Source organism: Felis catus, chromosome F2 (genome assembly GCF_018350175.1).
Source record: "Felis catus isolate Fca126 chromosome F2, F.catus_Fca126_mat1.0, whole genome shotgun sequence".
NCBI lineage: Eukaryota > Metazoa > Chordata > Mammalia > Carnivora > Felidae > Felis > Felis catus.
This window is the reverse complement of record NC_058385.1, coordinates 11,860,322-11,886,075: the sequence shown is the minus strand read 5'-3', so window position 1 is coordinate 11,886,075 and position 25,754 is coordinate 11,860,322. Positions and strand designations below refer to the sequence as shown.

At 43.0% G+C, this 25,754-nt stretch overlaps 2 protein-coding genes across 2 annotated transcripts in view; one reads left to right on the top strand and one right to left on the bottom strand.

Moving 5' to 3' along the window:
• The window catches only part of RAB2A (RAB2A, member RAS oncogene family), an 86,314-nt gene extending 81,924 nt beyond the window's left edge, over positions 1-4,390 (bottom strand). The window contains exon 1 of the mRNA XM_023248779.2: positions 4,068-4,390. Coding sequence (XP_023104547.1) covers positions 4,068-4,113 — 46 coding nt within the window. The 5' untranslated portion in view covers positions 4,114-4,390. The remainder of the gene's footprint in view (positions 1-4,067) is intronic.
• On the top strand, positions 4,112-25,538 carry LOC109495996 (alpha carbonic anhydrase 8-like). Its single transcript, XM_045049770.1, has 4 exons — positions 4,112-4,249; positions 4,344-4,578; positions 5,808-5,873; positions 25,250-25,538. Exons 1-4 carry the CDS (start codon positions 4,112-4,114, stop codon positions 25,330-25,332), a joined length of 522 nt encoding a protein of 173 aa, XP_044905705.1. The 3' UTR covers positions 25,333-25,538.
• Positions 25,539-25,754: the final 216 nt, after the last annotated feature.

The following is a 25,754-nucleotide window of genomic DNA, read 5'->3' as shown; positions in this document are numbered from 1 at the left end:
AGAAAATTAATTTCATGTTGGAGCCAGGGGCAGGAACAGAATCAGAACGAAGGGGACAAGAGCACTGAGGAAGAAGAGAGGGACATTATTTGAGATGAGGCGGTGACAGGTTCACCAGGCGAGGACACGAGGACTATGGCCTTTATGGTTCAATAAAAAGTCTCAGTAGCAATAAAAAAGTTAGGGGAAGCAAGCAGCAAACAAACCAATTAGGAGAGAAAAGGAAAGGGCTCGTCAAAAATCTTGAAAGACTACAAATAACATGTATAAAACAACAATTTAAGTAGACCAGAATACACTGTCTAATTTCTAGATGATGTTGAAAGGTATGTTTCAGACATGTTTCAGCTTTCTCATTTAATAAAACTAACACAGCTAAAAACAGGCAAAACTAAACAATACAGAGATCCACAAGTTACACAACTATGAAGAAAGGCAAGGAAGCTAATGAAAGCCTGGGAATAGAAACAGTGGGTGATGACGATCTGTATTTCTTTAGCATGGGTGTATAATTTATTACTGTTCCTTAAAGCTATTAAACTGTGAGGGTGCCGGGTGTCGGTTAAGCATCCAACTCTTGACTTCGGCTCAGGTCATGACCTCATGGTTGTGGGACTGAGCCCCGCGTCGGGCTCCACGCTGGGTGTGGAGCCTGCTTAAGATTCTCTCTCTTTACCTCTGTCCCTCTCCGGCTCATGCACACTCTCTCTCTCTCATAATACCTACTGTGGTGATCACTGTGCAATATATACATAAGCAAAATCATTATGTTCTACACCTAAAACTAATACAATGTTGTAGGTCAATTCTATCTCAATTTAAAAAATACATTCAGATGACACTGATAATGTGCAACCAGGCTGCTCTTATTTACTTTCTTATATAGCACCTGTCCTTAAAAAGATTTTAAGGAAAAACAAAAAAAGCACATGGGAGTGGGGAGCGAGGGGAACAAACGATGAAGGAAGAGTGCAGAGGGAAGAGTAGGACGCAATAGGGAGCAATGGGGTTTGTTAACAATCTTAGAAGAACGGATGAGTAAGAATGGGTCAGGTGGAAAAGCTGCGACCTAACCTTCTTTTCATCTTTTTGGGGGTACGGGGAGGTATTTCAGATAGAACACAACTGGGTTTGTGCTTTGTGTGCCTAGTTGAGTGGCATGGAAGGGGTGGGTTAGTGATGAGGTTAAAAAGGTAGGCAGCTGCCAGCATTTTAGGAGCAACAATTAAAGCTTTATTATAATTTTTTTCTTTTTCCACATTTGGTGATTATCTGATTATGCTATCAGGCCAGGCTTGTTAAAACCCAATTTCCACCGTATACCTAGATTTAAATGACACATTTTCCTAAATGACTTTTCAGGAACAAGACACTGCCAATGAAAAATTTTAAAGCTCTATTTCAACTGCATTTGGCCACAGAGTAAGAAAACAATTTCAACAGTATCATCATCACGTAAAAAGTTTTTAAAAAATCTCTTCTATGAAAAGGGACTTCTGAAAGACAAAATGTGCATGGTACTTTCACATTTGTCCTCATTTTATCTCATTACCGAGAGAAGGAAAGGCTAAAAATGACCATTTATCACAAACCAGGGAAAGTGAAAAACAGGAAAAGTAGTGATTTCCTTCATTCTAAGATATGTATTTTTCAGACTACAACTTATATAAAAATCAGGATAGATATCACACTACTGATTTGACATCATCTTTTTTGTGGGAAGGGCCACATTAAATGTATTTTATAACTATGCACATATTTTGAATTAAGGAAACATAGTAAAGGATTTCGGCCAAAATCAATTAAAAAGAGGGCAAAATCGGGGAAAAAAAACCACCCTGCAGTCAAGTTACTAATGTGTATTAACATGAACCTAGCGGCCTGTCTGGCTATTCTTTCCCGAATTTAACGAAATGTACAGGGCCTTCCTTCCACTAGGCTCTTCCTGAAATGCAAAGCTATACTAAACATCTTCTCTGCCCTCTAGAAGTACATAATCAAATACAGATGACTACAGAAGCATCTATGAAACAGTCTGGCAATAATATCAGAAAAATATGAAGTGTGACACATCCAGATAAGGAGTAGAAGTCATTGCCAGCCAGGATACCAGAAAAAACCTGAGACATCAAAAGAGCTTAATATATGTGAAAGCATTATGGGAGACCTGGGTTAGACTTTGAAGGGCTGATAGAATTTCCACAGAGAAGGCACTCCAAGCAGAGGGAGCAGTAGGAACCAGGAAAGAGCACAGAAATCATCCACTGGGCCTCACTGGCAGAAGGTAAGAACAGTGGGAAAGAAGGCTAGCAAAGTAAATAAAGGGAGGCTAAAATGTGGACTTCCTGGAAGGTCAACTAAAGAATGTGAGCAGACAACAGTCTCCCCTAACAGCCAGGTTTCAGGAATATTAACCGGACAGTAAACTACGGAGACTGGAATGGGGAGAAAGTAGCTGCATAGTCCAGAGTCGAGTATTCAGGGCCTGAAGTCGGTGAGGACGATAGCAAAAGTCAAGAAAGGAATGTCTTCCCTTTAAACCGCCTGGGGTTGTTTTTGAATGAGGGCAATTCCAAGAGCACAGAGCACCAACTTGCTAATCTGCGCAGCTCCACGACTCCCAGCACAACACCCCACACACAGTAGATGCTCAATAAATAAGCTGAAGGAAGGCAACCTGCAAAGGCTAATTTGCTAAATGTCCATAATCACTCTTCTTTCTACTTCTCGCATTCATATAGCTACTTCCTCTCCAACTTGGGTTTACAGCCTAAATAAAAATTTTCCAATAGGTGTTGGACCCAATTACTTCCCCTTCAAAATACGCGACAGCTTTTTAAAAGTATGTAAACTTGCTACTGAGCATTTGCAAAGCACTGCTCTACCCAGGACTTTACACAGAAAACCATCCAGACTCCATAAAGACACATATCAAAAGATCTTGCTAAAAAGGAGTATTTACAGCAGCAAGTTTTTCTTTTAGGCCACAATCAACATGCTTCTTGTCTAAGTGAATTTGCTACATCACTAGTGCAACCACAAACTGCTGCTTACATTTCCAAAGTTGTGCAAAGGGCCCAAAGTTGTGCAAGAGTCCTCACTGAAATCAGACTCTGGTATATAAATAGTTTTAACACCTGAACAAGCCTTGGTTTTATTATTAGATTCAAAGTAATGCCAAAATCACAAGGATTAACAAATATTTTACGAGTTTATTTGTCCGTGAAATATACTCGGAGGTTATTTCAAGTGAAAATAGCTGAATTTCTTTCTGCTTCAAATGTACATCAGGTCATCTGAAAATTGGCAGTCGTGACCCTGCCCCTGATATACCCAAGAAATCAGTGTCCCTGACACACACAGGCACACGCACGCGAGCACACACCCAGAGCACTGAACGGCCTTGCATCACTATCAGATAACCCCAGTTTACACGTGGCAAAAGTCGACAGAACTTTCACGCTTTAATGACCTCGAAAGGGATTCCCCAGCCGCCCAGGTAATGGAACGTGACTTACTCTGACCTGAGATTTGAGAGTGTTAAAAAAAAAAACAAATTTTAAAAAAATGTTCTGTTCTCTCTTTCTCAGCTGGCTGTCCCACAGCACGAGCAGTTTGCCCAGCCCCTGACAGATGCATGTAGGCTGAAGAAGGTGGGACCGATCAGGAAACCCAAGACCCTCCTCCCATCACCTCCTCTGCCTCCCTTTTTCTCTCCCGAGGGCGGCGAAGAGGCCCAAGGTGAGGGGCGGCGAAAGAGTGCAATCATCTAAGTCAGGCCCTGGCGGCCCTCGGCTGGGCCCGTTCCCAGATCTTGAGTCGCAAACGGCTGCCGAGGCCCCCGACTGCAGGGCAGCCCGGGGCGGGGGCCGCGGCCCGGGCCTGGCCAGGCCGCGGCCGCTCGCAGTGCCCACGTCACCAGCTCCAGCACTGCGGAAATGGAGCGGCGCGGCCGGGAGGGAGGCGCCGGGCGGCGCTGGCGCCCGCGCCGCTGCCAGACGCCGTTTACCCCTGAGCCCGGGCCCGGAGGCCGCCGACACCCGTCCGGCCGCGCCCCAGGCCCTCACCTGTGTCGCCGATGATGATGTACTTGAAGAGATAGGCGTACGCCATGGCCGCGGCCGCTCGGTGCCAGGGCACACGGCTCCTCCTCCTGCTACTGCTCCTCCTCCTCCTCCGCGCCCCTCACCCCGGCGCCGCTCGGCCTCGAAACGCCAGGCCCCGCCCGCCGCAGCCGTCACCGTCAGCCGCCGGGAGTGAGGGGCCGAGAGGAAGCCGGACAAACTGACACTCGCAGAGCCGATTGAGACAGCACCCGACCGAGCTCCCTCGAACAATAACAGCCGCCGCGGCGCCTCCGCCCCGCCTCCGCGTCGACCCGGAAGTGCTGCGGCCGCCGGCGCCGCCGGAGGAAAGAGGAGGAGCCCCGCACGCCGGCCGCGCCCCGCCGGCCGGAGCCCCGCCCAGCCAGAGCCCCGCCCCGCCCCGCCCCGCCGGAGCCCCGCCCAGCGCCGAGCCGGCCGCGCCCGTCTTCCCGGTCCGCCCCGAGCCGGGGAAGGCCGGGCGCCGGTCGTTCAGGCACGTTTGAGCGGGCGACCCCGGCGGCCGGGAGACCCAGGGGGAGGGGTGGGAAGTGGAAGGTTCGGTTCCGTCGCCGCGACGCGCATGGGCGCCGCGTCCTTCCGCCCTGCGGTGGGGGCGCGGGGCACGTTGTGGGAAGGCGGAGGTCGCGTTCCGTGCCGGGCCCGGCTTTGGGCCTGTGGAAAGGTTTTGAGAACGCGGGAGCCGCCGGGGTGGGTGGAAGGGCGACGGTATTTCCGTCAGGGGGTCGGGGGCCTGACGGTGAAAGTGGAATTTTTTGTAAATTAGAGAATGTGAAGAAAATTATGGTATGCCCCTATGGTGGAATATTACGGCTCTTAGAACAAAGCCTGACAAGCAAAAACACGGCACAGAAATCGGTGTATACGTGTATGTTTATATTCTGTGTAGTATTTATATAGAAGATATTCAGTGTAACAATTATATGCTAAATATGTCCGTATATTTATAAATTGTATTTTATTGTTTTATAGATACCGCGTATATTTCTACCATTGTGTTAAAAAAAAATAAAAAGGCAAGAAAACGCTGAAATACCCGTATGTGGGTAGTCGCACTGAGAGGAAACACAACTGGTTCCAAGGGGAGGACGGATGGGAATGGAGGAAAGAGTTACTTTTCTCTGAATTTTTCATGTGCAGTTTGAACTTTTTTGCGGTGTTCTGAATTACCTATTGAAAAAATAGGTTTTTTTAGGAAGTGTATTTTGAGAGAGAGCGTGCACGAATGGGAGAGGGACAGAGAGAGAATCCCCAGCGGATTCCACACTTGTCAGCGCAGAGCCAGATGCTGGGCTTGAGATCATGACCTGAGCTGAAATCAGGAGCGGGACACTTAACTGTCTGAGCCACCCGGCCACCCCGAAAAAATATATTTTTTTTAAATTTTTAAAAAAAAATTTTTTTCAACGTTTATTTATTTTTTGGGGGACAGAGAGAGACAGAGCATGAACAGGGGAGGGGCAGAGAGAGAGGGAGACACAGAATCGGAAACAGGCTCCAGGCTCCGAGCCATCAGCCCAGAGCCCGACGCGGGGCTCGAACTCACGGACCGCGAGATCGTGACCGGGCTGAAGTCGGACGCTCAACCGACTGCGCCACCCAGGCGCCCCCCGAAAAAAATATATTTAAAGGAAAAAGCAAAGTAGCTCTTTTGCTCGTTCCACTAACCTTTATTGAGTCCATGTTCTGTTTCTGTATTGCTAGGCACCGTAACTGAAGGCAGACCCTGTTCTAAAGGAGCACAGTTTTGGAAGAAGAGGAAGTGTCAGGGTAGGTTGCCTAGAGAACATGATGTTTGAACCGGGAACATGAATAATGAGTAAGAGTTTGCCAAAAGGACGAAAGTTTGGGAATGGGAACTGAAAAAGGCACAGAGGAGCACAATGTGCAAAGTTCATGGCTCTGTTGAAAGAATTTAAAGTTGTGCCCGGAAGCTCCTTCACTAACCCATATCCTCTGATGTTGGCAGTGGAAGGACAATCATCGCCGGGAGGGGGGGGGGGTCCCTGGGATTTAGTGATCCTGGTTCTCCCTTTGGGGATCTCTCATTATGTAATTCTACTGACCCCTTCATGCTGAGCCGGCTATGGCTGGTTGCTTACAAATACATGGTTTGAATGGCCTCATCAAGTATGAACTCACAGGTTGTTTTTGGAGTATTTGGAGGGGATTTTTTTTTTTTTTATTTTTTAACGTTTATTTTTGAGACAGAGAGAGACAGAGCATGAACGGGGGAGGGACAGAGAGAGAGGGGGACACAGAATCCGAAACAGGCTCCAGGCTCTGAGTGGTTGGCACAGAGCCTGACGCGGGGCTCAAGCTCACGGACCGCGAGATCGTGACCTGGCTGAAGTCGGACGCCTAACCGACTGAGCCACCCAGGCGCCCCTGGAGGGGATTTAACTAAAGTTTCAGGGACAGCACCCAAGAATTTGACACGATGGACACCTGGGTGGCTCAGCAGGTTGAGCATCCAACTTTGGCTCGAGTCAGGATTGATCTCACGTTCGTGAGTGTGAATCCCACACCGTGCTCTGATGTCAATGCAGAGCCCACTTCAGATCCTCTGTCCCCTTCTCTCTCTGCCCCTACCCTGTTCACACTCTCTTAGAAATGAATAGACGTTAGAAAAAAATTTTGACGTGAAAAGTTACCCGGCATTGCATAAACTGGTTCACACTCATTTTTACTTTAGGAAAGGGGAGGTCCCTGCCCAAGGCCTCCAGGTTCCAGAGGCCGTTTTGTCCTTCCCATCCAAGTGCCTTCACTCAGGTCTTTCATGGGTGGTGGACACCTAGAATGTCTCCTCCTTCTGGGAGAGACTCAGTTGCTTTCTACTCTCAGAGGCGTGGCCTTTAGAAACAGCCTCAACAGGAAAGCTCTGTCAGGGTGACACAAAAGCTGAGCATCCTTAAGAGTCCGAAGCATTCCCATACTGTTAGAGGAGGGAGTTGCTGGAGAAGTCACTGGGGCCAGGTCACGCAGGGTCTTGTAGCCATGTGAGTATGCATATGGTGCTTTACCAGATGGACACAGGGGAAACAGGAGAAAGATCAGAGTTGAGTGTGTAAAGAAATCAGAGAAGTGAAGGTAGAGCTATAGAGGCGGTGCAGTGTAAAACAAAACAAAAACTTAGGAAGCCTGGCCTGTGACGCTGCCATAACTTGTGAAAGATCATTTGGCCTCTTAGAGCTCCCTTCCCCACTTGTGCTCTGTCTCTGTCACTCTCAAAGATAAATAAACATTTGAGGGGCGCCTGGGTGGCTCAGTCGGTTAAGCGGCTAACTTCGGCTCAGGTCATGATCTCGCGGTCCGTGAGTTCGCACCCCGCGTCGGGCTCTGTGCTGACATCTCAGAGCCTGGAGCCTGTTTCAGATTCTGTGTCTCCCTCTCTCTGACCCTCCCCTGTTCATGCTCTGTCTCTCCCTGTCTCAAAAATAAATAAAACGTTAAAAAAATTTTTAAAAAGATAAATAAACATTTGAAAAAATTATAAATAAATACATGCATACATAAAAAGTGAAGGAGTTAAGTGTTAAAGGGCTATTCCAAAGTCTAAAGTCCGATATTATGTCTATCCAACCTCCAGGTCTGAAGCTACCTATAAAGCATCAGTAATCCTTCTCTCATGACAGCGTCAGGGCCACATGAATCAATGCGTATTGTTCTTGCACAGGACCGATGTGCATTACTCCATTGCTAAAATGCACAGAAGTAATGATCACTTGCTACCTAGCAGTATAATCTAATCCAAAGAGCAAAGACTCGATTTTCAAGTCTTTCTTTGGGCCTCATTTTCCTTATCTGGAATATGTAGATAATAGTTGCCTCACAAAGTCAATTTAGGATCAAATAAGATGTTCTATGTGAACGTATTTTATAAATTATGAAAAATATATACTTAACACATAACTCTTAGTATTGCATAAGTATTTAAAATTACCGTGAGGGACTAAAGGCCTAGTCAATAAATGTATAACTTCATATTTTAAAAGTCACTTCCATTCCATGCTCTATTTTATGTCTCTACCTTTATTTTTTTCCCACATGTAATTCATCATGTTTTGTTGTATTTTCTCATATGCCTGTATGCTATCTTAAATCCTCTTTGAAACAATACAGAGTATAAGTAAAAATAATAGAAACTTCATTTGAAACATTTAGCCTCCAAAATCCGAAAACATTTTTCAAGAAAATTCCTCAGGCAGAATGATATAACTAAACCTCTTTCTCCCTAAGTAGTGGTATACTTCCTGGGATTTTCCATTCAGTTTGATTATCAGCTATTTCGCTCCTTTGGGAATGAATTCTGATGACGTCATCTCTCAGTCGTGCATCATATATGGTCTGAAGGTCAAAACTGAAATTTAAAGATTGTTAAACCACATTTTCTAAGGTCTCCTCATTGAAGTTCTCCATGATGTTTTTTTTATAACAATTTTTTTTTAACGTTTATTTTTTGAGAGACAGAGAGAGAGAGCATGAGCAGGGGGAGAGGAAGAGAGAGAGACAGGGAGTCACAGAATCTGAAGCAGGCTCCAGGCCCTGAGCTGTCAGCACACGGCCTGAGGTGGGGCTCGAACACATGAACTCTGAGATCATGACCTGAGCCGAAGTCGGACGCTTAACCTACTGAGCCATCCGGGCACCCCAACATGACATTTTAAAATACAGTGCTAAATCGGAATTTCGCATTTACCATTCTCAACCACACTTTTCTTGTGTTTAAATTTTCTCTGGTTTTGATTGCTCTCAGACTGTGGAAGGAAGGGGAGCTGTGAAGTGGTTTGGATGGAAGAGGGGTGGTTAGAAATACTGTAATCCACAGGTTCTTTAGTTTCCATGGCCCCTTAGCTAGTCCTTGATTGCACTCAGAGGCTCTGTGATCCTCAACAAATTGTATGCAAAATGTTGTATGTATTTGCATATGTGTAATTTCATGAGAGAGATTCTTGCACAGGTCCATGACCCAGAAATAATTAAGAACTACTGTGAAATATTTTCTTTCAGCCATTTTTAAATGCCATGATGGAACTAATTTTCCAGCAAATACTTAATATTTATTAAGTATTACTGAGCTTAATAAGCTCAGTGCCAGTGTTGGAAAAAGAAAGAAGTAGGTTCAAACCCTGATTTTACTATTTATCAGTTGATAAATTGATAGATAAATTACTAACCGCTCTAAGCCTTAGCTGAGATGACACAAAGTGTCTAGCACAATGTCACGTTCATAGTAGACATTAAATAAGCACATTATTTCCCCTTTCCTTTCATCCTCTCCCAGTCTCTCACCTCCAACCTCTCACTAAGGATGGTTAGGAGTTACATGAGCCCAAAGTAGATTAGTCCCCTTGCGCGAAGCCATGGATAGCTTTGGCCTACAAAGCCTACAGGAGAGGTAATGTATCATTTTAGAGGACAGAATTTTGTTCTGGGAAATGAGAGTACGTTTTTACAGAGGGAGAGCCATTTAAGTTGGGCCTTAAAGGGCATCATCATCTTTCATAGTGATTGCTTTACCTGAGTCATTTCAGATACTCCAACAGCCCTCTCCTTTGTACTTTGCTCCCTTTGTCCACCTCATCTGCCATTTATATCCTAGTTGGGGGCGGACTTAATATTCCCTGTTTCATTTTCTATTTGTGGCCTCTTCCTGACCACTTGTCAAAGCCAGAAATGACTGTTTTCTCTCTTCCACTCCATTCTGCTCATCTTTCAAAAGCTTAATTGAAGAGTACACATTTAATGATCACAAATTCATATCCTCAGTCAATGTGTGTGTAGGTGTTTGAAGAAACTTTCTTTTATGTGTAGGCTATTCTTTTTTCCAGTGGACTGATCATTTGTAATAGAAAGGACGTAATAAGTGCACAGACAAGAGGAACAGTGAATATTGGAATAATAATAAGCTTATGTTATAAAATAGCTTAAAAAGTATAACTACATAGAATAATTTAATAATCTTTAAAAAACTTTAAACTGAGTTAAAACCCAGGGTAGTGTTCTTAATTAACTACTTTTCTAAGTCCTTTACATCTGCCTCATGCTTTCAGCAGAGAAAGTGGTGTAGAGACGGCCCAATGTTGAATTCCAGGAGGCCTCTGTCTTCTCTGCCACTAACTGGCTGATTTTGAGAAAATTCTTCAAACTTTTTGTCATCTGTTCAACAGAGATAATAATTCTGGTCGCTTACATAATGAACTTGCAGAGAGGTAGATGCAAGAACACTCTGAAAAGCATGTCATTACCAGGAGGAGTAAGTATATATGCCAAATTGCAGGTGAATGATTTTTTGCAAATGTATATAAGCATAATAAAATACCACCTCCTACAGAGCCATATACCATCAGCAGTGTATTATTATCTGCAATGTTAGTTGTTTGGTCAGCAGAGACTAGAGCATGAAATTGCTTCAAACCCTTCTCTCCATTTGTCTCTAATGTGTTCCAGGTCCCGGGTTAATTGGTAGGTGTTCCTTGTTTTGGAAAAGTTGGGTTTGGAATGAGAACAGGGACGCATGAAGAGTTTGGCTCACATTGGCTGAAGACAGAACCGCTCCCTGTCCCATGAGTGCTTCCATTTCTTTTCATCTTGCTCCCTAAAGGTCTTCAAATTTTGAAAAAGAGAAATCCATTTTCTCTCCATTGTTGAAGAAATGATAAGCTAGCTGTGTCCCAGTGGGAGATGTGGACACAGAAAACCTTCTGTCACTGATGTCTTTTGAGTGAGAAGGGATCTTAAAAATTAAGTGGTGCAGGGAATTATGAGATCACATTTCAACCCTCTGCTGTCTCCCCCTCCCACCTGTGTAATTTTTATCTCTGCTTCTCACAATCTCACTATTAGAAATTTCAACATATGGACAGAGGAAAATGATCACCACAGAATCATATTTCACTTGTAATCTAGAGAAAACAGAAGTGTATTTCCCCAAAGTAATTTTTAAAAATAAAAGGGGGCACCTGGGTAACTCACTTGGTTAAGTGTCCAACTTCAGCTCAGGTCATGATCTCGCAGTTCGTGGGTTTGAGCCCCGGGTCGGTCTCTGTGCTGACAGCTCAGAGCCTGGAACCTGCTTCAGATTCTGTGTCTCCCTCTCTTTCTGCCCCTCCCCTGTGCACACTCTGTCTCTCTCTCTCAAAATAAATTAAAAAAAAAAAACCAAAAAACATTAAAAAAGAGAAAAAATAAAAAAGTTATTATGGGTCACCTGGCTGGCTCAGTTGGAAGAGTGTGTGGCTCTTCATCTCGGGGTCATGAGTTTGAGCCCCACATTGGTCTAGAGATGACTTAAAAAAATAAAATTTAAAAAATAAAATAAAAGTTATTAAAAGAATAAATATGTTCTTCAAAATTTAGATTATACCTAAAGACTCATATTAAAAAACTTGCAAGGCTATGGGGCGCCTGAGTGGCTCAGGCAGTTAAGTGGCTGACTCTTAGTTTCAGCTCACATCATCATCTCATAAATGGAATCGAGCCCCACATCAGGCTCTGCACTAATAACGCGGCACCTGCTGGACTTCTGTCTCTCGCCCTCTCTCCTGGCCCCTCCCCCCATCTCTCTCAAATCAATCAGTCAATGAATAAACTTCTAAAAATCTGCAAGGCTAATAATTTAGGTTTGTGCCAAGAATTACTGCCGCACTTCTGCTCTTTTAAATTCTCAACTTGGGGAATCTAGGGATCGATTCTCAAGAACCTCTTCAAATAAACATAATGAGAAAGTACAGTACAACCTTAAAACAGCAATAAACATTTATTGTCGTACAATTTTTGTGCATTAGAAGTCTAGGAGCAGCTTAGCTGGGTGGTTCTGGCTTGGGCTCTCACATGGGGTTGCAGTTCATCTTTCAGTCAAGGCTGCAGTCCTCCGAAGGCTTGGCGGGCTGGAGATCCACTTCCAAGATGTTTCCAGCACTGTTGGCTGTTGGCAGAAGCCCTAGTTCTATACCACATGGACCTTTCCACAGGGCTGCTCGAGTGGCCTCCACATGGCAGCTGATCACAAGCCCAGAACCCTAATGTCTCCCATGACCCAGCCTCAGAAGTTGTATACCATCAACTTTCACTTCTGGTATATTTTTTTGGTCCCATGGACGCACTATGATAAAAATGAAGGAAAGGGCTACACAGGGCATTCACACCAGAGGCAGGGGTCACTGAGGGTTATCTTAGAAGTCATCCTAGAAGCATCACAACCTGAAGAAGTCAAGAAGTGAAAACAGGAATCTAATAGATGTCTCACTCTCTGAAATCAGACACTTTGGGGTCAAATTAGGTCCATTTAACCTATCTGCAATAAAATTTTACTCTGAATGGATGCGTTGATGAAGTTTATTCTGGTTTTGGCACTTCTAAAAACATTTTCTTTCTTTCTTTCTTTCTTTCTTTCTTTCTTTCTTTCTTTCTTTCTTTCTTTCTTTCTTTTTCTTTCTCTTCTCCTTTTCTTTTCTTTTCTTTTCTTTTCTTTTCTTTTCTTTTCTTTTCTTTTCTTTTCTTTTCTTTTCTTTTTTTTTTCTTTCTAGTAGGCTTCGTGCCCTGGGTGGAGCCCAATGCAGGGCTTGAACTCATGACCCTGAGACCAAGACCTGAGCTGAGATCAAGAGTCAGACACCCAACTGACCGACCCACGTGGGCGCCCCCTAAAAATATTTTATTTATGTATTTGTTTATGTATTTATTTTTCAATGTCTATTTTTGAGAGCGGGAGAGCACTTGTGCAAGCATGCATGGGGGAGGGGCAGAGAGAGAGGGGAACAGAGGATCTGAATCAGGCTTCTTGTGGACAGCGGAGAGCCCAATGCAGGGCTCAAACTCACGAACCAAACCATGAGATCACCCCCTGAGCCAAAGTCAAATGCTTAACACACGCCTAAAAATATTTTAGATAAAGGACCTGAAAAATAATAATTTTACAATTGGAAAAAGTAGAGAAAACATTTTTCAGTTTTTAAAAATTATATTTCAAAGCAACTGTTTTGAGGACAGAATACAATGACAAAGTAGCTCCCAAGTAGGGTTTTATTTTTAAAGTTGCTGCTTGCTTCTATCCCAAGTCCTTAAGGATTCACACATTTCAACAGAATAAGCAAATTATTTCCATCTTGTCATTAACTTCTTTAAATAATTTTACGGGAACTCAGTGATTTTTCTACCTACAAGAAATCTCGTATCCAAATATTACAGCAGTTGATTATGCATTTTAAGTTTCAGGTTGGAAAAAATCTAGAGTAAGCAGGTGTAGGGGAAAACTTTAGTTAAACAAGTTTAAGGTACAAATAGAACTTGACTATCATCTTATTCCCTAAAAGTAGGCTTTTCTGATACCAGAGGTTAGTAATCTTCATTAGAAGAACTGCATCAGTCTGGCATCTTATTTTGAAGTCTTCATTACTAGACAGCGGAGAACATTTTTTTTTACCCTTAGTAGATGGGTAGTATTTAAATTTTCTTGATACAAATTACACAAAAGTGTCTGCTAGAAAGGCAGATTATTTGACATTGATACACTGTGTTTTGTGTTACTTTTTCCTTTTGAAAAACCGATTACAGACCGAGAACTCTCTTTGGAACTAGAGGGCTCCTCTCTTTGAAACAACTGAATGCAGTTCTGTAAGGTCACGCTTTCATTTCACCCCAGAAGACATTCAATCCAAACACGAAATATGAGATTTCTCATCTGAACTCAGAGATAAGCCATTTTGCTTCTTTATAGAAATACAGACTAATTACTAACTGAACCTCCCAAACTGAATTACTTACCTTTTCTTTCTTGGAAACAAGCAGACATGAAGAAGTAAATATATATAATGTATTCTATTAAGAGTGACCCAGGACACAGGAAATAGAAACTGGACTCAGTGTACAGACATCCCTCAGTTACCATTTATTCACTTAAAATTTTGAAGTCACTAAGTCACTAAAGTAAACAACTAATGATTAATTTTAATACAAGAAAGAATTATTTGAGATCTGCCATTTACATGCCAGGAACTAAGGATACAGAAAGAGGAAGAGATTTATTATGAACCTAATAAAGCTTAAGTTCAGGGTCCTTCGCTTGCATGAAACCCTTCCAAGGTGAATATGTTCATGTGGATAAGTTTCTCTTTGGGGGGTAAAATTTGCGAAAGTAAGACATTTAAATTTTTTTAATTTTTTTTAACGTTTATTTATTTTTGGGACAGAGAGAGACAGAGCATGAACAGGGGAGGGGCAGAGAGAGGGAGACACAGAATCTGAAACAGGTTCCAGGCTCTGAGCTGTCAGCACAGAGCCCGACGCGGGGCTCGAACTCACGGACCGCGAGATCATGACCTGAGCCGAAGCCAGCTGCTTAACCAACTGAGCCACGCAGGCGCCCCTTAAATTTTTTTTGAATGTTTATTTATTTTTGAGGGAGAGAGAGACAGAGTGTGAGCAGTGGAGGGGCAGAGAGAGAGGGAAACACAGAATCAGAAGCAGGCTCCAGGCTCCGAGGTGTCAGCACAGAGCCCGACGCGGGGCTCGAACTCACAAGCTGTGAGATCATGACCCAAGCTGAAGTCAGATAGATGTTCAACCAACTGAGCCACCCCGGCGCCCCAAGACATTTACACCTTAATCAGTAAATTCTGTTTTCACACTCATTTCAGACCTCCTATTTATCACATTTGCCCTTGTGTTGGGAGATACTACAGTATCCACGATTGTTATTATTTTTGGGGTACTGATGAAGGGAGAGTTGAATTGAGACACATTTGGCCTCAGAGGGTACACTTATTCAATCACTTGTGTGTATAGCTGAATTACTGCAAGTTGTCCATTGTAGAAATGGCTTCCAGGAATACCGTAATCCCTAGTGTGCTGATTCATACCATGTCACATGGTGTAGAGGTCATGTCTTAATATAAGCAAGTCCTACTGGATTAGTGTTCTATTATGGAGTAACAAATAAATAACACATAGTAGCAATTCTGCCCTGCAGAACTGTAACCCATCTGCATGGTGGTGATGTGTTCTCCACTCAAGGTCTCAAAAGGCTAAAACCAAGATGTCAGCTTAGTTGCATTCTCTTGTGGGGTCCTTTTCCAAGCTTACATGATATGGCAGAATTAAGTTTCTTGCTATTGTATGATTGACATCCCTATTTCCTTGCTGGCTGTTACCCAGGCACTGCTCTCAGCAACTAGAGGCTGCCTGTTTCCATGGCTGACTCCATCTTAAAAGCCAACAATCAACAATCTGTTTTTCATTTTTAATATCTCATGCTTTGAATCTCTTTGTCAGGAAGGCAAAGTCCTTTTAAGGACTCAACTGGTTAGGTCTTGCCCACCCAGGATATTGTGCTCTCTTGAAGTCAACTTACTTGGGACATTAATTACATCTGTAAAATCCCTTCACTGCAGCATCTAATTTACTTTATTTTCCTTATATTTTAATTTTTTAAAAAATGTACATCCAAATTAGTTAACATATAGCGCAACAATGATTTCAGGAGTAGATTCCTTATTGCCCCTTACCCGTTTAGCCCATCCCCCCCTCCCACAACCCCACCAGTAACCCTCAGTTTGTTCTCCATATTTATGAGTCTCTTTTGTTTTGTCCCCCTCCCTGTTTTTATATTATTTTTGCTTCCCTTCCCTTATGTTCATCTGTTTTGTTTCTTAAAGTTCTCATATGAGTGAAGTCATATGATATTTGTCTTTCTCTGACTAATTTCACATAGCATAATACCCTCCAGTTCCATCCATGTAGTTGCAAATGGCAAGATTTCATTCGTTTCGATTGCCGAGTAATAAATACTCCATTGTATATATATATCACTTCTTCTTTATCCATTCATCCATCGATGGACATTTGGGCTCTTTCCATACTTTGGCTATTGTTGATAGTGCTGCTATAGACATGGGGTGCATGTGTCCCTTCGAAACAGCACAGCTGTATCCCATGGATAAATGCGTAGTAGTGCAATTGCTGGGTCGTAGGGTAGTTCTATTTTTAGTTTTTTGAGGAACCTCCATACTGTTTTCCAGAGTGGCTGCACCAGCTGGCATTCCCACCAACAATGCAAAAGAGATCCTCTTTCTCCGCATCCTCGCCAACATCTGTTGTTGCCCGAGTTGTTAATATTAGCCATCCTGACAGGTGTAAGGTGGTATCTCATTGTGGTTTTGCTTTGTATTTCCCTGCTGATGAGTGAAGTTGAGCATTTTTTCATGTGTTTGTTGGCCATCTGGATGTCTTCTTTGGAGAAGTGTCTATTCATGTCTTTTGCCCATTTCTTCACTGGATTATTTGTTTTGATTGGACAACTGGAAGAAAGTTTGTGTATAGAAGGGAGTGGAAGGATAGGGGGACATCTTGGATTTCTGCCTACCACACTTACTATGCCCAGCACTGGACATATGAGGGTTAGTGGAAGGTGTACCTCTTATAAAGTTTTTCAAAACAGAATATATATCTTCAAAGACTTGGAAGAAAAATTCAAGCCTAAATAAAATGAAAATTTATTCAAAAAGCTTATGCATCTCTAACATCTCATTTTAACTGCACTGTTTTTACTAAAACAAAAACAGAATTACAGACTCCTAATTTATTCATTAGAAACCTAAAGGTTTTTATTTATTAAAAACAAAGCATTCATAAAAAATTAAGACCATGCAATAAAAATAATAAAAAGAACTGATAACATTAATAAAAATTATCATATCATGGAGAATTAAATTGTAACAAAAGGTTTTACAGAAAACACAAGTTGTTCATTACAAGGAAGAAGCAAATTTGGGGGCACCTGGGTGGCTCAGTCGGTCAAGCATCCAACTTCGGCTCAGGTCATGATCTTGCATTTTGTGAGTTCAAGCCCTGCGTTGGGCTCTGTGCTGACCCCTCAGAGCCTGGAACCTGCTTAGGATTCTATGTCTCCCTCTCTCTCTGCCCCTCCCCTGCTCATGCTCTGTCTGTTTGTCTGTCTCTCTTTCTCTCTCAAAAAAATAAACGTAAAAAAAAAGAAAGAAATTTTGAGAAGAGGCAATAAGTAGGTTAAGTGCCTGTTTTGGGCTCAGAGGAGAGGGACCCTGCTCTGATCCCTCTACTTGAGTGCACCTTGCACATTACAAATACTGAAGCGCAGAGATCGTAGGTTTTCTTTCTGACGTCATGGGAGAGGTTGGTAACCGGCAGAGGATCAGAGATTATGAGAGGAGGAAGTGAAAGGAGTGCTGTCCCTGAGGCTGGAGCAGACAGACTGAGAGCAGAAGAGTGTTTGGGTGAGGAGGAGAGCTGTAACCCGGCCCATGGAAGCCAGGGAATGGGGAGCTGATTCAAGCTGGCCACCTGAAGTCACCCAGGTAGGTGTCTAGGCAGATCAGGATCCCTAGACACTTGTTCTTTTTTCCCTCTCTTCTGCTCAGCTGGGGGAGCTTTGAGAGGTGAACTTCCAGAAGGGAACGGATTTTTGTGAGGTAAGAGAGAAGACAGGCACCCACCCTGGCTCCATGAGGAACTTGACCAGGTCACTCCTCTTCTGGTGTCCTGGTGGGTCCGGGGACCACCCGAGGGTCCAGGTCTCGCCAATCCCAGCTTGCTGACTGTGTGTCCAGAAGGACCTGGAAAGAGAGAAATTAAGCACCCTTCCTAGGTGTTCTGCCTGATGAAGAGGGTAATGCAATTAATTGAGGTAGAAGACCAGCGTGGGAAAGAGGGAGAGAATCAGGGTTCCGTTCTGGGCATACTGAAATGCCAACAGACGTTTAAGTGCAGATGTCAAATGAGCACTTTGAGTCTGGAGCTTGTGGGGAGTGGTCTGAGCCAGAGACAGAAATACCCTGTAGCTGGTACTATTGTTGGAGACAAATGTTTTTTCAAGTGCTTGATAGACAGTTGTACTTCCTCCACTACAGATTATGTACTTGTAACGTCTACGTGTTCATCTATTAAGTCTCTGACAATTATTGTTAAAAATTCCCTATCGGCTTTACACAACTGAAAATGTGTGCCAGACCATGCCAAATCATCTAATCTTCACGACAAATCTGATAGTTTATTTCAAATCTTTATTTTATAGAGAAAGAGATGAAGGCTTAAAGAGATTAAATAATTTCTCATGGCATGACAGCTATTAAGTGGCCGTGCTGGCAGCTGGATATACGGGTCTAATGAGAGTTCTGACCTCCACACACAAATTTAGAAGTCATCAGCACATAACACCTAAGAAAAACGTATTTGTCCTCCACAAGGAGGTGATGGATGTGTTCTGTTCACCAAGAAGGGATGTACTGGGTCTCCCAAGAGAACTCACAGGATGGTGTGTATAGTAAATCAGGATTAGAAGCCTGATTTCTCTGCACATCAAGAGAGAATCCATCTTTCAGGAATGGACTCCCATTAACCTCATTGATGAGTCTGGTTTTTAAATGCAGAATGTCAAATTGCAATGAAAAATCACTGTCCCAGAACGACAGGAATATGTAGAGTCCGTGCAACTAGTTTGCTCTTATTCTGGACAAAGGAGAAAGCATATGGCCACATACAATGACTCTAAGCTAAGAGAACGAGACGTCCCTCTCACTTTGGGGATAGTCTTTCCAGGGAAGAACATGTGGCTGATCAGCTCATTCTCTCTCTCATTTTATCATCCGATTGTCTCCTTCTGACCTGCATGACGTATCCATTTGGCCTCTGACGGCATTTATAACCCTGGCCCAATGGCCTTAACCAAGTACCAAACACTTTGATGCATTGAGAACTCCCCCGAGGCGTATTTCAATAGAGAATGCCAACTTTTATCTCGGCGATCTTCCTTCTTCCAGCCTCTAAGGCTGACCAACCTTCCTTCTGATAGATAGTCACTTCAGATACTTGAACAAATTCAATCAAATTACCATCAAGCCATGGCCCTGGGATCCAATCTGGATCTTTAGGTCATTTCCATAACTTTATTTTGCAGTATATTAAGCCCTCAGCCTCATTAATTACCAGCCATGTGATGTGGCCAAGCCTTTGAGTCCATCTACACCTTAGTTTCTTAGTCTACCAAGCGGGGAAAACAATATCAAAGTCATAGGGTTACTGTGCAGTTCCCAGGATGTGGGGAAGCTCTCAGTAGGTTTTCTGTTATTATCATCATTATACGTTGAATTTTAACATTAACTCTCTCCAGCACAGAGCCAAATACAGGGCTTGAACTCATGACCCTGAGGTCAAGACCTGAGCTGAGACTGAGGGCTGGACACTTAACCTACCGAGGCACCCAGGCACCCCAAACATTAGCTCTCAAGGTACAAATTTATTTCCAAGTTTTTAGGTGAAACCTTGACTATGATGGCAGTCACAGGTGATTTCAAGGATAAAAAATGAGACAGTGGCTTGGTAACATGAGCTTTAACATTAAATGGAAAAACAAATATTCAGAGAAATTTTTAAAAATTAGGCTGGAAACATTATGCCATGTTTTATTTCTTTTTTTTTTTAATTCTTATTGTAATTGCCCCCTTTTAGTAGTTTGGTAAAGCTCATAGATGCCTTCTCAAAATGATTTTAAAGATATAAAATAAAATATAGCAGGTTACAAGAAATTAAATTATATTAGAATTATTACCCGAATATTACCCAAATTTGTGTTAGAGTAATATATGATCCTCCTTATTAGCACATTAAATAAAAAGATCTAACAAGAGGTCTAATGATGACCATAATTAGCAGTTGGGATGAGTGTATATAATATGACAAGAATCTGTACCAATTATATTGTATAGTGAAAACATCTATATTTCTATTGGTGACAAAGCCATAACTGCTGCTCATACTGTGTTTTGTTGACAACAATCATAATGGAAGAAAGTATTAAATTTCAGCTGGAGCTAATAAAAATAAAGATGCAATTTCTCCATATTTATAAGGTTCATGGACCTCAGTTTAGGAAACTATGTGTCAGAGGATGGTAGTACAGACACCAAAACAAGAGAGAATTTTTGAGGGAGGAACTGATTCATGCAGTCAGCGGAAAGATTAGAAATTATGAAGATGAAAATGCTGATTGGGTTTATCATTTAGGAGATCATTGGTGAACAGTGAAGTTTCATCAGAGCAGTTGGGAGTATAAATCAGATAACAGTAGTTTAAGGATGAGTGGGGGAAAGGAGTAGAAACACGAGGAACTGGAGAAATAAACACAGACATCACTTTTAAGGGGCTTAGCTGGGAAGGGCTTGTGAGGGAAGTACCATAAGTATAAAGTGCATGAGCCCGAGGGAGGGTTTGTTTAGTAGGAGAGAGGTCTGCGAGCGTGCTTTGCGCAAAGAGCCATAGAAAGGGGGAGGTTGGACAGTCAAGACAGAATGAAAGTGCACGATGGAGAGAGACGTCTGATGAGGCAGGAGGCGTGGGGACCAAGAGAGCAAGCAAAGGAATCCACTCTGGACTGAAAGAGGAACACTGCTTCTGCAGAGAGGACGGAGCCACGTGGAAGCCAACGCAGAGAAGAAGCTGGAGTAGCGACCAGAAAGGAAAATTTTGAAATCGCAATCTATGCCTTTGTCCTACCCTTTGCTGCCATTAGCCCAAATGGGCATGTTCTCTACTCTAAGTAGAGGCAGTAGGATCTAAAAGCTTATGTAGCAGGTGGGATGTTTACTTCTATAAACGTTTACTTCTATAAACAACAGAAAGCCCAGCATTTGGGATTTATTGTTTAACTTTGTTGGCTTGAGGAATAAAGGTGATTTACTGGTTTACTCAACTGAGAAAGTCCAGAGATCAGTGAGCAGTCAGTTGTAGCGTAGCTGCCTTTTTAAGAGCCTTTCAGCTCTGCTTGCCTCTAGGATTTGGCTTCAGGTTGGCAGCTGCGTGGCTGAGGATATCCAGGGTGCACCACACCCCGGTTCCAGGGAAAGTTCCAGGGCAAACAAGTTGCTTCCTCCAGGTGTGTTCTTTTCAGAGAACTCACTAGCAGACCTCCCCCTACAGCCCATTGGCCCAAATTGCATTCCCATTCCTGGACCATTCCCTGTGACAGAGAAATTTCATTCCGTGGTTGGCTTACCAACCACTGGGTAAGTTCCTGAACCATTACCAGCCCAAGGCACCACACTCCCTAAGATGCCGCCATTCTCAAGCAGAGCATTGACACAGGCAAGTGTATGTCGGATATTTTGAGTTTCAGAATGCTTTCCAGCAGAAGCCAGAGATGTAAAACATGCTAAGATAGATGGCGTAGTCCTGCAGAGTGAACAGCTGGCCAGCCTGAAATGGTAATTGTGCCCTGCTGCTAAGAAATCCTGCTGTAGACAAAGAGACCCACCCTTGAATTTCACTGGCTTCATAGGGAGGTGTGGTACAATAAAACATATATTTGGTCCTTGTCCCTGATTCCTGGCACAGAGCTCCTACAACCCTCGGAATTTCGTGAGCAACAGGAGTATCTTTTGTTTTTCATAAGGAGCTCCTTTTATTACACTTGATAATGCTAATTGATGTGAAATTTTGTGGTCCTGGAGCAAATGTTCAATAAAGAATTCTTGAGATGTCTTCTGGGCAAAAAAAAGGTCGTGGGCAGGACCCGTGGGCAGAAAGAGGCGCACTGAGGCTGTGAGGAGTGACTGATATAAAAAAAAAATTATGATTATTTACTTACTTATTTTGAGGGATAGAATGCGAGTCAGTGGGGAAGGCAGAGTGAGAGAGAGAGAGAGAGAGAGAGAGAGAGAGAGAGAGAGAATCCCAAGCAGGCTCCAAGCTGTCACCATGGAGCACAACACAGGGCTTGAATTCATGAACCATGAGATTGTGACCTGAGCTGAGATCATGACGTGAACCCAAATCAAGAGCAGGACGCTTAACCCACTGAGTCACCCAGGGGCCCAGGAGTGATTGATTATATACTTCCAAGTTGGGAGGGGGTTAGGGGTAGAGTAAGTCTCTAAGGGATTAAGAAGCAAGGTTTCTAGGACCTTGAGGGGTCATTTACTACTGTCTAGTAAAATCTTCACCATGAGACCCTTCAGATGTATGTCAGTGGGCCATATGCTTGGATGATGATTGCTAATCTCTATCTTGGGGTGTAGAGAGACAAAGGAAATTTCCAAGGAGATTTTTATATGTTAATGAAGACTTCCAGGATCCTGGAGGTCCAGCTAATGTCAAGCTAAGGTTGCCTTTTGACCCTAGCAAAAGTATTAACATTGAGGCAGTTGAGTTCGTGGAGGAAGGTCACTTAGCCTGTCTCAAGGACTTGCCAATGTGCTGTGAGTTGAATAAGGAGAAATCTGAGGGGCTGCTGGGTTGGTGAACACATGGAGGTGCTGGGAGGCTGGTACTTCCTGAAAGTGCTTCTCTTTCAATTGGCTGTTCCCAAGTAGTATCCTTTTATAATAAAAGGGCAAATGCCAGTGGATGTTTCCCTGGGCTTTGTGAGGACTTCTAGCAAATTATCAGACCTGAAGAGGGGGTCCGGGGCAGTCAGCAATAGAGGTGGCTCCTGGGACTTGCAATTGGTGTCTAAAGTGGGGGCAGTGTCATGTGTCTGAAGCCCTCAAACTGTGAGATCTGATGGTATCTCCAAGTAATGGTAGAATTGAGTTAAAATTTTAGGGTACCCAGTTGATGTCTGCTGAGAATTGGAGAATTACTTGGTGGGGTTGGAAAACACCCTAGGAGGATATGGATATCTGAACAAGAATCTGGAAGGAGGGGGGTGAGCAGGTACAGGGGAGGCGACCAACAACAGCTACTATAAGTATCACAGACCTCAGAAGCCAAGAGCCTGGGGTTCAAATCCTGGCTCTACCTCTTTGCAGCTATGTGATCTTGGACAACTTAATGAACCTTTAAAAGCCTTACTTTCTTTAATGAGAAAAAATAGAATAGCTTCCTCACAGATTAGTCAGTGGATTAATGAGAGAATGGATACAAAGAGTCTTAAATATCCTGGCCTGCAGAAGGGACTCGGTGCATGTTTCCTTCCTTCCTGTTCTTCAGTGCATTAGTTTATGGTTTAGCCACCTGATAATATCTGAAGGGATCAGCACTTTGCTGTTTCCAACAAATGTTTTTTGAGGCGCTAATATCTTCTAATGAGAGCCTGAGCCATCATTGAAACCATTAGATCAGGAACATTACAGATGGTCCCTGTACAATGTGTTCATGTCACAGATGGTTCACAATAGCAAATCTGTATTAATAAGCATGAATAGACATATCAGTTTTAGCTTTGGGCTTTCATTTCCTCCTTAAGTATACTATTGCTATATAAAATAAATAAAATATGCACACATATTTTCATATGTTTCATCATTAGGTGAAGATGTATAATTGATGTGGAGAACAAAGACAGAAGAAATACAGAAAAAGGGGTTCCTAGATGGGTCAGTCGGTAAAGCATTCAACTTTTGATTTCAGCTCAGGTCTTGATCTCAGAGTCGTGTGTGAGTTCAAGCCCTGCATTGGGCTCCATGCTGGGCATAGAGCCTGCTTAAAAAAAAAAAAAATATATATATATATATATACATACACACACATATGTACATATATATACACATATATATGTATGTATGTACATATGTGTATGTATATATATGTATATATACATATATACATATGTATATGTACATATATACATATGTGTATATGTATATATCCTATATATAAGGAATTAATGACAACTAATTAATTAAAAATTAAACTTCCTTATAACTTACAGCCCATTGGCACGTACTTGAGACAGGCTGAGTGACCTTCCTCCAGGAACTTAACTGCCTCAATGTTACTACTTTGCTAGGGTCAAAAGGCAACCTTTACTTGGCATTATCCAGACCTACAGGATCCTGTAAATCTTCTTTAACATATAAAAATCCCTTTGGAAACTTCCTTTATCTCTACACCCCCAAGATGTTAGCAATCATCCTCCAAGCGTATGGCCCCCTGATATACATTTGAAAGGTCTCATGGCTAAAGTTTGCTAGATAGTAGTAAATGATCCTTCAAGGTCCTGGAAACCTTACTTCCAGATTCCTAACAGACTTATGCTAAGCCCTTCCCAACCTGAAAGTATATAATCAGTCACTCCTCACCACCCCAGTGCAGCTCTTTCTGCCCAAGGTCCTGTCCCGGTGCTTTGATAAAGTCACCTTTTTTGCACCAAAGACATCTCAAGAATTCTTCCTTAAACATTTGCTCTGGGGCCCCAAAATTTCACATCATAATGACCCTCATTCTACTGCATCTTCTTGCCTTCAAACACAGGCTTTTGTGCATTCTGTTCTCCCTGTTTGGAAGGTAACCCTTACTTTTCTTTTGGAGTCCATGTAAATCATCAGTTTTTCTGGAAAGCCTCTCAGTTTTCCAGACTAGATAGGGCCTTTTGTTATTGTTTTCATAGCTTTGTGTTTTTGTTATCTATTGCCATGTCACTAACCAACCCCCCCCCACCACCCTGAAATTCAATGGTTTAAATACTAATGGTATTATTTACCATGATTCTTTTGATCAGGTGGTTCTTCTGCTTCCCATGGTCTTTACTGAGGTGCTAAGGTAGCTGGAAGGTCACAAGCCTGGCATATCATGCCGGCCACCTGCTGGGAGTTTAGCTGGAGTTGTTATGTTTGTAATATCCCAATAGTTACATGGCCAAACCAATGTCAACATGGAAGGGGATGGTACACAGGGAAGAATACCAGGAGGCATGACTCCTTGAGGGCCACCCAAATCTAACCCATCCAGTAACCTTTCCTTCTTAGTACTCATCATTGTTTATAATTATATATTTGGGCATGTTTTTTAAGTTCTTTTAATGTTTATTTTTGAGAGAGAGAGTGAGAGAGAGAGGCAGAGCAGGAGTGGGGGAAGGGTAGAAAGAGAGAGGGAGACACAGAATCTGAAGCAGGCTCCAGGCTCTGAGCTGTAAGCACAGAGCATGATGTGGGGCTCGAACCCACAAACCGCCAGAAGATGACCTGAGCCGAAGTCCAACGCTTAACCGACTGAGCCACCCTGGCGCCCCTACAATTATATATTTGGATGTGTTATTGTAATCTCTCTCTCAACAAACTCCAAGACCCATGAAAACAGGGATATTTTGGGGTTTTACTAACCACTGTGGAACACGCTGTTAAATTCACTTTATTTTTAATTTTTAAATTTAATTTTACTTTATTTTTGGCACTTTAAAGGTTTTGAAGAGACTCAAGTGACTGAGAACTTAACCACAGGTGCCACCATGCAGGGCTTGCAAAAGAGATTGGTCCACGAGTGATCTGACCATTGCTAGTTGATTACCCGCCTCCATACCATTCTGGAGACAGTTGCAGGTGTTCTGTGCGCCCTCCCCTTCTTGGCTGAGGGGTCGGGGGTGCTTCTCTCTCACCTCCAGTCCAGTGAGAGGGATTTCAAGAACTATTTGGAGAACTTAACATGTGACCCCTGGATTCTGATGCACCATCCCTGCTAACCTCTCATCGCTTGCAGGCCCCAGTGTTGTTCATGGGCATCAGATCCTGCAAGAAACCTTCAGGAACCTCTTGCCGGGCACTCACTCTGAATGGAGGAATCTCTACGTGTCCGGAGCAGACACCCAATGGTGTCTTCTGTGAAACAACATGAGCTCTATTTGCTGAGTTCCATCCGTGTACCACAGACATCACATATATTATTTCTAATTCCTATGACAACCCTGCA

Coding starts and splice junctions, on each gene's coding strand:
- LOC109495996 (XM_045049770.1), top strand. CDS start 4,112: ATGGCCGCGGCCGCTCGGTGCCAGGGCACACGGCTCCTCCTCCTGCTA. Junction 4,579..5,807: donor GCCGGGCGCCGGTCGTTCAG/GCACGTTTGAGC, acceptor CTGTATTGCTAG/GCACCGTAACTGAAGGCAGA. Junction 5,874..25,249: donor GAAGAAGAGGAAGTGTCAGG/GTAGGTTGCCTA, acceptor GGCACTTTAAAG/GTTTTGAAGAGACTCAAGTG.